Here is a 14,326-nt window from a genome sequence, read left to right as displayed (position 1 = left end):
CTACTTAATTACCCATAATTCGATGTTCCATAACTAAGATATAGATTATGTTTAGGGTATGTCAAAGATTATACATTTGATTGTTCGTGGGAATGAACAAAATACGAAGTATCGTAAGGTTAAGTGTTGAGAAATTGCGGGGTGGTGTGGCAGAAACACTAGCCCTGATCTAGCTTTGAAAGAGATTTTATTTCGCTCGGTGTGGCAGGAATTGATCGTTTGAAAAAAATATAATACAAACGGTGCTTGCACGTTTAGTGCATAACCGGAACACATTGTTATGTCCTTGTAAATTTAGTCCTGGGAGGTGTTCAGAAATAGAACAACATTAATCACCACGCTGGCAAAATGACACCATTTATGAATAAGGACGGAAAAATGTAATCCGAGAAATGAGGAGTTCCGTTTCCCCCCGCCGCCGGAGCCCAATGTGTTTGGCAGGCGGTCAGAAATAACACGTCGGCGGTGCTGCCTTCGGATCCGTATTTACCAGCATGTTGCACTCATAACTTTTTTTTTTATATATATATATATATATATATATATATATATATATATATATATATATATATATATATATATATATATATATATATAGATAGATAGATAGATAGATAGATAGATAGATAGATAGATAGATAAGATGATTGTGCACATACGCCGCAGCTGCAGCCCGAGCGCACGATGAGACGCACAGATAGTTTAAGGGGATGTTTGCCGATTGCACAACCGCTGGGGCCGGTTTCATACTGCGCGTCATCTAGGGGGCTGAACTGGGCGGAGCTCCGGCGGCGCCGCGTTACGGACCCGGGCTTTGGAAATAGCATCATCATAGTTTTAGTCAACTAGTCAAGCGACGAGGTCACTCGGGCTCCCCGGAAAGCCGCACGCCAGCCGATCTCGCCTTTACCTTCCCGGTTTCTCACTCGGATAGACGTGGGACCGTTTTAACTTGCCCGGGATTCTGTGTATTTTCTTTAAACAACTTGATCGGAGGCGGATACATTCAGCAGCGACAGTATTACGAATTGCTTCTTTTTCTTTTTGTAACCAGGAGCATTCATACGTGCATATATATTATTTTTATACTGTTGGTTATCGGGCACAGAAAGGTTGGTTGGTCGACTTTGGTCGCAATATCTGTCTTACTTGACCATGCATGCTTTCGAGGGGAATTAGGCGAGACGTTTTTCCCCAGCGGTTGCATGCAGATTAATTAATAGATTATTGCTCGGGATTTGCGTCCAGAGTAATATGAACGTGCAGTGGACCAGCTCGACGCAAATTATTCGCAATGGGAGACACAAGAGGATCGACGCCGACGAGCCGGTGCCTAAATGCCCGAGGCTGAGCGAGTCTTCCGGCGATGTGGGCTACCTCGCCAGCTCGCCCGGTTCGCCGGTGTGGGCGGCTCCCTTCAGCGGCACCCCGACCCACCAGGGTCCGTCCCGAATCTGCCAGTTTCTACTGATCCCGATCGCGGACCGGGACGGGGTCCACAGCGCCTTCAACATCCACACGGGGGAGGAGTACGTGTGCAAGGTAAAGCCGAGAGATGCGCCGGGCTCTGACCTCATGTACAGACTAATAACGTTGACTGGGCTGGGGGGGGACTCATTAAATCCTCGATTGCATGGTTTTGGGTTTTTCACAACACTGACATTTAAAGCCGATGCTACTCGCCTGTCTGATTTTGGGGAATAAGGTCGAAAGCTTGCAGTTTTAAAAGATTGCCCGATTTAATAGGGGAAAAATGTCCATAATTTCAAGTGGAGGACGAGCCTTTGCGTAAATGTATTTATGTTAATGATCGCCCGGTTTCCTTTAAACACGGACTTTTTTGTTAGCGCGTCGGTCATTGAAATGATCATAAGTGGCGACGAAGCGACCGGACACCGGAGTCCGGATAAGATACGCAGCCTTAGATGATCCGTGCGATTTGCATGAGCGTCACATCTGTAAGCAGCGACATACTGCATGCAAAGTCGGCCACACACTCACACACAAGGCATGTGTGCAGGTTGAATCTGTCTCCGATTACAGGGATAGTAGTCAATGGATGTCTATGGGCATGTCGTCATTGTCTCTAAGTAGCCCCCCAAAAAATAGCTTTCGCACCGTGTTACAGTGCACACATTTAAGAGCAAGCAAATCATGCACAGAAATACATATAATCATTTTGCAATCTGATAATTGTCTTATTTTATAACTATTCGGAAACAGAAGCAGAATGAGATTACTCTTACTATGAAGCTGTTCAGCAAATTGTATTGTAATTAGAGAGAGTAGCTTAAGGCAGGAATCCATTACCTGTCCTTTGGAGAATATGTTTTTTTGTTTTTCAACCCAGTTGCTTTTTGGTGAACAATGCAATATTTGTTCACCCAAAGCAAGCACGATTTCACTGACGACTGGTGTCTTCTCTCAGGTGTTCAGCATGGCTCAGTACCAGGAGAAGATCCGGGCTTATAGCGTCCTGCCGGCCCACAGGAACATCTCCCGCATGCAGGACATCATCCTGGGGGAACGGTGTGCGTACGTCTTCCTGGAGCGGGACTACGGTGACCTGCACATGTTCGTGAAGGGCTGCCGTCGCCTAGGCGAGCAGCAGGCCTCGCGACTCTTCTACCAGGCCGCCTGCGCTGTGGCTCACTGCCACCAGGCCGGGATCGTCCTCGGGGACCTCAAACTTAGGAAGTTTGTCTTCACAGATGAAAAACGGTAAGGGGGGGGGAGACCTTGTCTCTTGGGGTGGGGCAGAGATACGGGAGAACCTCAAGGTGTGAACGAGCAGTGTTCCGGTTCGGAACCCGAAATGGGGGCTGAATTTTAATGCATGAAATATGGGCTCTTTCTTCCTGCTTTTGCAGAGCTGCTAATCCAAACTGGCTTATCCATTTGGACAGTCACTCATTCCTGCAGAAGCACCTAGTTCGCAGCTTTGCTTAAAGGCCACCGCCATTCCCCTGTTGCTCGAACCAGCAATGATCGGCGACTTAACCACTAATGCCCCTGGATCGAAAACCACTCCATCCATAAATCAGCAGCTGCATATATTGGTTACATTTCACCTCCCTTGCACTGAAGTACGTGCTTCAAGGGTAGTGGGCTCACTTAATCAGATCCAGAGGCAGAATGGAGGCAAATATATCACCGTATTTAACCTGCAGTGGGGCAGTGAGAGTCATCGTATGCAGGCATGAATTGCTTGAGATATTATCCACTGTTTCTGCACCTGAGAGCAGGTGTGTGTGGTTGTGTAGTAAGTGTGTAAACGGTGCCTTCACACTTCTCATTTTTGTGTGTGTGTGCTTTTTGTCCTGGTTGTGCTTTGAATTCTGAATTCTGCCTGTGCAGGTTGTATCTGTCCCATTCTGCCTGTACTGCAGCCCCTTCTCTGTCTCACCGGCATCAGATAAAAGGCAGTAATTTTGCGATGCATAATTTCTTTTGTGGCATCGTGACCAGAGGCTTGATTTCCTTCCACAATCAATTACACCGTTTGTGATTTATGATACTGATGTTCTTCTTTATTTAAAAAAAAAAAAAAAAAAAATTGTTTGTAGATCTTAGAGGTCACATGCCCTCCTTCCCCCCCCCCCCCCCCCCCCACCCCCACCCGCCTCGTGATTAATCTCTCTACTGAAACATCACAGCGGTGCATGGAACCACGGTGTTCCGATTTGCGAGGGAGCGTTCACAGGCGCCGCGTTTTTGAGACGAGAGCCACAGGCGGGGGGGGGGGGAGGGGGGGTGACAGGCTTCACTGCTGGTTTTTTTTTTTTTTTTTTAAAGAGTGAGCGCTGAGGTTTCCCTCTCGCCCCGGCAACGCAGCTGCAGTCGCATGAGTCATCCCTGCGCATGCAAAGGAACCCATATACCCAGAGACTTTGTATCATTCTCTCACAGATAAAAAACGAGGACGGCGGGGATATTACCAGCCCCGTGACACTGCACACAGCCCTCCCCCAACAAAAGAGGCGATTTGACCTAGAATACCCGTTCACACCCCCCCTCCAGTCACCCGCACGCAAAGCTGTACCTGGCTGGGGAGAAAATGCAGACATCTCATGATTTCCTTATGATTGCATTATCAGGCATTACGAGACACAGTGTCACACACACACTCCTGCCACACACTTTTTTTTCTTTCTTTCTTTCTTTGTTTTTTTTTTACTGACCGTGAACACCTGCAAAGGAAATACATTTATATACCCCACCTCCCCCCAGTTGCCGTATACCCTGCCACCCACACCCATGCGGCGTCTGGTCCTTCATTTCAGTGTGGGGGGCTCTTTAAGAAGCATCCGACAGGACGCAGGGCCGGCCAGCCCTGAGCCGCACGCAGGGGGCTGTGGCGTTAGCGCGGCCCGCGCTGAAACCAGACACTGCCAGTCGACGTGCTAATTTTGAAATGGGTGTCGAAAGGCTGAATAGCGTCATGCACCGCTAATGTGGCAACAGTGGTTTTTAGGCAATTAAGAGCAGGCAGAGCTGGGGGGGGGGGGGGGGGGTGCGGGTCGGGGGGGGGGGCAGCTGAGGACAGGGAGGGGGGTGGCACAGGTGCAGGATCCGAAGCGAGGAGGCAAGCTGAGCACGTCCTACTGACTCACACTTTCCATCTTCGGCGGGGTCGCGAACCTGTCCGGCCATTTCCACAGGAGGCTCCATTAACTGGCGCCCATAAAGGGCCTTTTCCCAGCGGAATATCACGCTGAATGTAAACACACGTGTTGCAGATTACACTGAATCCTGGCTCTGTGTTTCGTGGTCATGCCTTTCTAAGCAGGGACTAATAACACAGTACAGATTCTGGTGCATCCCTCAGTGAACGTTTAGAAGTGTAAGGTTTCACACTCATTTTCAGTCATTTGAGGAATGCATAGACCAGATAGTCTCAATGCCCATGTGGAACATACATCAGCAACAGCAAATATAATATAATCCCTCTATTTTTGTATCCGGTTGACCGTTTATGATCATGGTACCAGTAATACTGTCCATCCCTTTTCCATAACTACTTATCCCAGTGCAGGGAATACTGTGAAACTGTGAATGTATTCCAGGAAGCACAGGGCATGAGGTAGGGTACGCCCTGGACGGGATTCCAGTGCGTCACTGGGCACACATGCACAGTGGGCAGTTTTAGATATTCTAGTCAACCAGGACCACATGGTTTTGGCCTGTGGGAGGAAAGCTGAGTATCTGGGGAAACCCATTTAAACCAAAGGGGGAAGTAGCGGGCATGACTCAGAGTCCCCAACCCCCCCCCCCCCGCCTGAAAATGTCACGCAGATAGTAAAGAATGAATGAAGTGATGCATGAATCTGTTCCCTTCTGTGCTCGCAGGACGCATTTGAAGCTTGAGAGCCTTGAAGATTGCCGCATGCTGGACGGCGACGACGACTCCATGTCAGACAAGCATGGCTGCCCCGCCTACGTCAGTCCCGAGATCCTCAACAGCTCCGGCTCCTACTCTGGGAAGCAGGCCGACGTGTGGAGTCTGGGCGTCATGCTCTACACGCTGCTGGTGGGCCGGTACCCCTTCCACGACGCCGACCCCAGCACGCTCTTCTCCAAGATCCGCAGGGGCCAGTACTGCCTCCCCGACAGTCTCTCCCCCAAGGCCAAGTGCCTGGTTCACAGCCTGCTGCGCAAAGATCCCTGGGAGAGGCTCACGGCAGCAGAGATACTGCTCCACCCGTGGTTCCAGAGCACACAGGAAACAGGAAATACAGAACAGGAAGTAGGCCCTGCGGACCAGACTGTACCCACATTTCATCTGGAGGAAGACGACTCCCTATTCTGTTGATGATCGACCTCATGAAACTGAACTCGAACCATTTCAGTTCTTTTTAAATGTGTTCTAGTGCCCGGACTCGAGGTCGTGTTACTGTCATTTTGTGAAGAATTGCACACGATAGCTTGAAAGTTGTCTGCCTCCTACTGTGCAGCGGCACTCAATGCCTTGGGCTTGCCGTCGAGTCGACAGGGACAGCGGCCCGTCGGGGGGGTCGAGTACCGCGTCCAGGAGGTCGGTCAGTCGCTCTCAAAGCAGCAAGAGACCTCACAAGCCTCAGAACCTGAGGTACAGGCGCGCCGGGGCAGATGGAAGAAGTGGGGGAGATGAAAGACGTAGTGGAAGTTTCTGCCTCTGGAGACCTGGAGCGCTATCTTGGTGGATGAATACGCTGACAGGCCTCCTAAAAGCTACGGGGGCCTGTCCCACTTAAAAGCAAAGAAGGAGAGCAAGATCAGAGGCTTGCACTCACACACACATGCTCAGGGTGTCCTACATCAGGCCCGCTGGGAAGTAAACGACTGTCCTATTTACTCAGGCGCCTAAGACGTCTTTGGTTCCCAGGGAAGCCGGACACTTATCCACAGTGGCACCTGGCACCTCTGCGGAAGGGACCCCTGGCACTGACCAATCATGGTGAAGAGAAGGCCAGTCAGCACATGAAGAACTGGGGGGGGGGGAGGGGGGTGGTCGCAGGTCGCAGCTGCTTAAAGTCAGCTTCGGCAGGCTCTGCATTTGACTCGAGCTGGACGTCTGCCTCCGACAACGTTTCCTTGTGTCCTTGTTCTGTGTTTGAGTCTTGCCCTGACTCACCGCTGTGGCAAACTCCCCGGCACCCTGCCGGTGCTTGTTGATGTGAGGCGATTGGGGGGGGGGCACAGAAAGTCATTGAGTGTGAAGGAGGAATTGCGAGGGGCGTCTGCCGCTGCAGGCCGTTCCCAGCGACCCGGAGCGCCTTCAGGTCACGTCCCTGGGTCCTGTGCTCAGCAGGATCCCACACCCTGGAGGCACCATGTGACCGGTCGCTCCTGGCGATGACATGTGCAATCTGCTGTTTGTTTTTCCTCTCTTTCCCCAAACCCTTGTTATGGTTCTCGAGGAGGGTGGGGCCCACGCACAGTTAGCATTTTAATCGGTGCCACATGGATACCTGAAACTCCAGGTGAGGCGTATCGGATCGTACACAATTCCCCCGCTGTAGAGGAAGTAGTCGTTGGCATGGTGACGTGGCATGTCTTCCGAGCCTCGCACCCGTCTGAGACTCGAGCGCCTGATGGGCTGTCGCTTAGTCTGTCAGCCCTGACAGGGAGCTGCGAGGGTGTCCCAGCTGGCTGCTTTGCAGCGCCGATCTGCAAGTCGCTGGCGGTGGCGGCTGTCAGACACAGCGCTACTCCACTCGGCCTGAATCATCCCGCGTGAATAAGATGACGAGCTGGCGGGGGTCCGAGCCGGAGAAGGGCTCAGCCACTTCCTCCACTACCTAGGAGGTTATAAACGGGTTATAGTGAAGATAAAGTGGACGTTTGGGGTGGGATTCCCCTATCACACATGTAACACTTAAGGACAGGCTGGCTGCGCACAGCCAACGCATTACAGAGGGTTTTTTTTTTTTGCACTGTGCATAATTTGTTTGCCATTCGTGTTTGTAACACAATTTGAGATCTTTACCGAGACCTGGTGTGTTTGCTGTAAATCGAAGTGGAAAAAAAACGCTAATGTAAATATGTAAATTTACGGACAAATATATGAACAGTGTATGGACACAAATAAAAGAGGGTGACTTTTTCTTTAGTTGCGCATTTACGTTGCTGGCGCACTCGCACACCGAGCCATTGCCGCTTTGGAGTGTTCATGAGAAATAATGCACACGACTGACAAGCAAAAGTACATGAACACAATCAATAATCTTCACCATTAACCGCCAAATGTCCTTCCCCTGTTGCAAGTCCTAAACTGTAAATGAGTTTGAAGTTCCTCTAAAGTCAGTTGTTTTTTCACAAATAGAAAGATTAGCAGAGAGACTCTGGTTTACACGCTTAAAAATCTGAGCAACAGATCACACCTGTCTACGGAAGATTAAACCACCAGATATGTTCATTTATTACTGGCCACTAAAGCTTGCGTCGAAACGGGATCAGCGTGTTCACACCAAGCGCGTGGATCCGGATTCGAATCGGTGTGAGAATCCGCACTAAGGGGAACACACGCTTCTGGAAAATCAGCTCATTGATTTATGGGGTAAAGTGTCAGTTCACTGTGCAGCACCTTTCCTTTCTCGCAAGGCGCGCGTTTCTACAACGTTTCGACACATCTATGCTGAGTATCTGCGCATCTGTTATGATTTTATACCTCTTGCGACAGCAGCTGATTAGAGCCGGGATTAGGTATCTAGGTTGCTAAAACACGACAACTGCTGGGCGACAGCCAGCGATCATGGCACGCCACGGCAGAGATTGCCCAATACACGGGTGGGGTGGAAGGGACAAGGTGCGCTCATCACGGCGACCCCCGGCACCTACCGCGAATGATGCAGATACGTAAAGGCGGGGGGGCTGCGTGAAAGCATTTTAACCAAAACTCTTGCGGCAAACTCAGTGTAAAGCCTTTATTCCAGTGGGCAGTCTTTAACATTTTCTGGGATATTTAGCAGCACTCCGGTTCAATCTGCAATCTGCTTTTCACTCTGCTGTTGGGAGCTGATGTTATGTATTTTTGTGCCTGAAGAAAATTATTAAGATCAGACCTTGGTACACACCTAGTCTCACCAGGAAAGGTATATTGCTTTGCAGAAAAACGGCAATGCTTTGATTTTTTTTTTAGCGTAAACATCCGTGTTAAAATCTTGCAGTAAAAAAGTACATTGCTCAGTTATGCCTGGTTGCTCTCCCCCACATCAGTCCTGAGTCATAGCCTATCCTAAGGGCGAAAAATCGTCCCAGTAGAAACCTACATGCAAAAAACCATTTAAAACTGTAATTCAGCAGCGTGTTTGTGGAACATGCGGATAGAGGGGGCGATCGGTGCGTCTTTCATCATACTCCATCCATTTTCATATTTAAATAATTTAGGTGGCGTGCTGTGTTAGAAAATCACAGCGACAAGTCCAGCTGCTGGACCACCACACGGCTCCTGCATGTTTATAAGTGATGTATAAAAGTGGAAAGCAAATTTCACAATAATAACACGGGTGACATCTCATACAACAAAGAACTGGAGTGACGTTGAGTAAGTTCGACTGAGAGGTTCCTATTAATTGGACAAAAAAAGCTATTTTATTACACTTACCATTTTGTTTGGGAATGAGGGGGCGTTGCCAGAACCTATAATTAACACCATTAACAGCAGTAGAAATTTTCCATGACGTACTTTCTGATCTCAAGCAGTTTTTCTAATACACTTCTATAGCAGTTCATCTGAAGCATTTCTATTAAATACTGTAACACCGAATAAATACGCAAATGCATACATTAGATTCCGATTAACAACCTGTATGACAGGAATAACAAATAGACGAATCAAAAAGTTTCTCTCTTTTAGGATCATTTTGTGCCACCTGCTGGTGAAATTGAGCACAACAATCTGTTAACGTCGATCCGCCTTCAAGTCATTTGTCCAGTGAGTGTTGCAATGGAACTATTCTCTCCACTTCCACCCTACGATGCCTTATTAAACCACGGGCTCCTCAGCGTGGTAGATATACAGCGGAACAGACTGTATTAGATAGCCAGAGCATCCCTGTGTGTCACGGAGAAATATGCAAACTCCACATACATGCAACTAGACTGGGATATAAACTCCAATGCGGGAGGTATGAGGCAACAGTGCTATTGAATAAGCCACCGTGCCACCTTACACACTGGGTCAAATCAGTTAAAATCTATGACTAACCTCAGTCCTGTGTTCTGAATTACACACCAAACCTGGTAGCATAGGCTATGCGGCCAGGGAGCACCACGGAGCATGCGCATACACTATAGATATTTTAAAAATTCTAAATCCAAATGATTGTCTTTGGACTGTGGGAGGAAACCGGAGAGCCTAGTGGAAATCGGCACAACATGGGGTAAACATGTAAGTTCCTCTACATACATGCATCATCTATCTATGTGACTGATCCCGAAGCTCAATTTTACCTGGGTCGCTGTACTAGTCAATCGCCTGATAATACTCAACGTTTGCATGTTTGTAGATGGAGACGCCGAAAAAATGAAGATACCACAGCACAATTTTTTGTTCCACTCATTTCTGAATTTATGGCTGTGCGTCTGTGATTTTATATACACACTGCATCCTGGTTTTTTCCTGTTAGTAATTATATAATTAAGAGCTTCTTCCTTGCTTTATGGGACTTCAGACCTGCATTTCACACCTTCACTTGATGTTATCCTACGATTCATAAGAAACTGTCGGATAAGTTGATGGTCATCTCTGGCATTAGAACGTCGCTTCCGCCCTTTTCTGGTTGGTTTCCGGTCGTTCCCAGTGTCTCCTATTTCTCCTTGTTCTTCTGTACTAGTGTCTTAGAAATTTTTAACCTGAAAGTAACCTGCTGCTCAGCGTAGCATTCTACCAGCAGAACCACGATTAAATCAGAATTTATAAATTCTAATGTGTTTTAAAATAAGGAGGGGTCTCGATTTTTTTCCGTGGATGTACATTAATATTCCAGATAAACTTTCAGAATGGATTAAAAGATAATTTTTAAGTGCCATCGACATAATGGAATTTAGAATAATCACATGGGATTTATTTGGGCATCTGAGGTGAACGGAAACATATTGTAACAAACTTTCAGGCATTAATTAAAAAAAAAAACCGAACTTCATTGAATGGCTTAATTGTAGTTCTCTAATTGACCACTGGATGGCACCCAATTCAAGTCATCCAATGACAATCACGGGTTCCCGCAAACTCCCTCTGGGACCTCATTAACTGAGGAGCTGTATAGTGGTGAAGTAAGTGGACTGAGCTCGAAAAGGCCATTTTTAGCACACTTTTGTCAGAGAAGGTCAGACTCATCTGTAAGGCCAGATGACCCTGCTTTGCATCACATTTGGCCGATAAGCAGCGGAGCCCATTTTAGCTCTGTGTGGAGTATTCGACTCCTTGTCGTCACTGGCCGTGCTATGTCACTTATCACCATTGTGTTCTGTGGGTAAAATGCATGTCCAGATGTTGTCCCTGGGCTTGTGTCGTTAGCATTAGCCAGAAGTGGGACAATCATGGAGTTCGTTGGTCGTCACTCAGCACACTTTGCACACAGTGACTCGTACCCGGCTGATCCCGTGACAGTGACATCTGAGGGCACTAGATTCTGTCATCTCTGCAGGGGTTGACGGCTGCAGAAACAGAAATGCCTCTGGCATTCTCGATTTACAGTCCGCCCCCAGATTTATGATGACAGCCCCCCCTCCGTCCTCAGTTGAAAGTGCCACCTGAGTTCCGATTTTTCCTTTGTGTCGTATTTAAAATTCGGGAGCCGCTTTCACGAGGCACGTGTCCGCGCCTTTAAACGCACCGTGGGGACCAGAAGCAGAGAGCCTTAAAGGCGCTGGTCACATGACCTCCGGGGCGGCTGTCTGCCACCGCTTACCTCGAGACACCGTTTGGTCAAAAGGCTGCTGGGGCTTTCAATTACCAGATTAAACTGGATTCGCCAGTTGGTCCCTCTGAGGGGATTATTAAAAGGATAAAAAAAGTCAACCGTAATAACAGTGATAAAATTCGACCATTTAGGCAGTACACACTGTATGTGTGCATGAGAATAGTATGCATGCTTTCGGCCACACTGAGGCGGCCATCTTGGATATTAACCGACCCGGATGTCTACCAATGATGTAGCCTGACCCCTGTGAAAGTTAAAAACTGTTAAAAACTATATACAATAGATATAGTTGGTTCAACTTATGTAGTTGAGTATTTTCTTGAACTTAAATTTGTACAGTCGGCAATTCCTCCACCATCTTCATGAAAGTTTCTGAGTGAGCAGTGTTCTTCGACTCCGGCTGCAGCTCCACTGGCCTCCTGGGGTAGCGTAGCATCCATCGGTTGCACGCTTTGGAATTTCTCAGAATGTCGTATGTCATCCTGGTACCTTTCGCCTACTGCCTCATCAGTACTGAAATACTGTGCACACACTGCTCCCATCACGTACCATACTTCGCCTACTATAGTTCGCCTACTACATAGCAAACAAGCCTGTGATTTCAGACGCGCCCTGAGACTGACGAGAGGTCCGACCTGGAACTCCTTGCTGTCACTGTCACTCCTGTAGTGGTGTCACTTAGGTGAGAAGTTTTAGTGTTAAATGCTGAAATGCGCAGCACACTTCCGATATAATTAAACCTCCTGCTCGACCAGCTTCTTCCAATTTCCCATAAAGCTTCTTCCATAGACGCATGGAAGCAAACAAAGAATGTGTTGAGGTGGGGCAAGGTGAAGCTAATCTTTTAATAATCTTACAGTGCTTTATTTAATAGGATTTCAGATGGCTGATTTTTCTCCCTGCTCTCAGCCTGCGATGCCTTATTAAACCACAGACGCCTCGGCGCGGCAGACAGAGCGGCACAGGCGGCTGAGTCGGGCTCTCTGCCATTAATTCATCCAATGTGGGTCAGAGTGAGTCAGGTCTGAATGCTTCTGAAAGACAGAGGCGTCTAAATCAGGTCTAATCTTCGTCTAGCGGGTTGTGGCACTGCGGTCATTTCCCAGCAGTTCTCCCCTCAGAGAGAAGTCGCCGGACCCAGGGACCCCACATCACCCACATCACCCACATCACCACACACACACAGGAAAACTCGCATTATGACCTTCTTAATTGAAGTGGCAACATAACATATTTGCAATCAGACGTACCGGCCAAGAAAATGGCCTCTCTGCTGCTGATCTCTGGACTGGGGAAATCTGACCGTCCCGCTGTGTTTGTCCATCAGGCGCCATATTGCAACAGTTTTAGTAGGATGCCAAGGTGTGTGTATTTGTAAAGTGATGGGGGAGGGTCGTCACTTTATAGCTTTGAATTTCCAGGCTGCAGCATCAGCTCTCCATCCAGGTGCCAAATCTTTCAGAGAGCATATCCCTGCCCTCAGTCACCTGTGGGAGGCGGTGCGTTATGTACAATGTTTACAAAATGGAATTGTTTCTGGATTAAACATTTTGCAATAGCAGACAGCCCAGCGTCTGCCAAGATATAAAACTTTCAGCTGTGTGGAGTGTTTGTGTGTCTGTTATCCAGAGCTTTGGGTTTATACAAAGGGTATTTATGCGGGTGTGATGTCTACTTCTGCATCCAAAGAACAGCTGTTGAGGTTTTTTCATTTATATATATATATATATGTGTGTGTGTGTGTGTGTATTTTTTTATCAAAATGATCTGCCCACATGCAGATATACCAGAAGAAGCTGGTCACCAAATGCTTGGCTGCTCCTCTTCACTTCTTTGTTGCAGTCAACTATTTTATATTTGCTCTCCCAAGCAGGGGAGTAGAAACCGGGGTGGGGGTGGGGGGGCACCTGGCACACCCCCCCCCCAATTTGGCTTCATTCACCCCCCAAACAGACAGACCTTTGCATTTAAATAATTACGTTGTGTCCTCCTCCCCAATATCAAGCTCGCTCCTATGCTGTTGCTCTCAAGAGTCTGTGCTACTTAAGATTTTTGTTGCAACCCTGCGTGTGTTTACAGACACACACACACATCTGACACTTGTGTCCACACTGTTCTTTCTTCAGAACAACAGAGACAGGAAGGCAAAACAATAGACTATACTAATATATTCAAATAACAATTTTTTCAATACATAGGATGGACATTTATCTAGTTTAAGCTGAGGTACAGGAATGGCAGCACAGACCAGGGCCCCTGTTCTGAGTGATTTGAGGACGGCAGAACCGGACTCCTGGTTCCTCAGACATTCTGGGTGACGAGTCCGTCAGCGCCAGCTCTGTTCAGAATCCACATTCTCTGTGGTGGTGCTCACAGAGAGACATCATCCAGGCTTTTCTCCTTTGCTGTTGGCGTTGGTGGGGGGGTGGCGGGGTGGCAGGGTGGTGGGTCTGAAGATATTGTTGCAGAGAAGTGAGAAGTTAATAACATGTGGGGGGGGTGGGGATTTGGCACCTCCATCCTGACCGGCGACAGGGCACTGGTTATCTCCCACTGGAGAGATTGTTATTAACATCAGAGGCAAGATGTATGATTGAGCAGAAAATCCACCCAGAACCTAATATTTCAGACACAGGGGGAGGACGAAGGTCTCTGACTGGCCCACGCAAACATCGGGGGGGGGGGGTCCAAAGCTGACATGGCCACAGGTTGTCCAGCTTCATAGCTGAGGGGGGGCGGCACCTTTGCGGCCCGCTGTGCATGTAGAGCCCCCCCCCCGGACACTTTCTAAAGCCATCCGTTTTGCTGGAGTTGTTAAAGCTGGGCACCTGGGTTAAGGTGCATTAAACTGCGGGGGGGGTTTCCGCTGAACTTGACAGATTAGATTCTCTGCACATTTCTCCTTAATCCTGAAATCTACG

The 14,326-nt window shown here is 48.2% G+C and overlaps 1 protein-coding gene across 1 annotated transcript; it reads left to right on the top strand.

The window, feature by feature from the left end:
* Positions 1-747: 747 nt before the first annotated feature.
* Positions 748-7,591, top strand: trib1 (tribbles pseudokinase 1). Its single transcript, XM_023811156.2, has 3 exons — positions 748-1,542; positions 2,429-2,721; positions 5,350-7,591. Exons 1-3 carry the CDS (start codon positions 1,255-1,257, stop codon positions 5,810-5,812), a joined length of 1,044 nt encoding a protein of 347 aa, XP_023666924.1. The 5' UTR covers positions 748-1,254; the 3' UTR covers positions 5,813-7,591.
* The last annotated feature ends 6,735 nt before the right edge of the window (positions 7,592-14,326 follow it).

Source organism: Paramormyrops kingsleyae, chromosome 9 (assembly GCF_048594095.1).
Source record: "Paramormyrops kingsleyae isolate MSU_618 chromosome 9, PKINGS_0.4, whole genome shotgun sequence".
In the NCBI taxonomy this organism is placed as follows: domain Eukaryota; kingdom Metazoa; phylum Chordata; class Actinopteri; order Osteoglossiformes; family Mormyridae; genus Paramormyrops; species Paramormyrops kingsleyae.
Note: the sequence above shows the minus strand (reverse complement) of the source record. Positions and strands in the feature narration are given on the sequence as shown.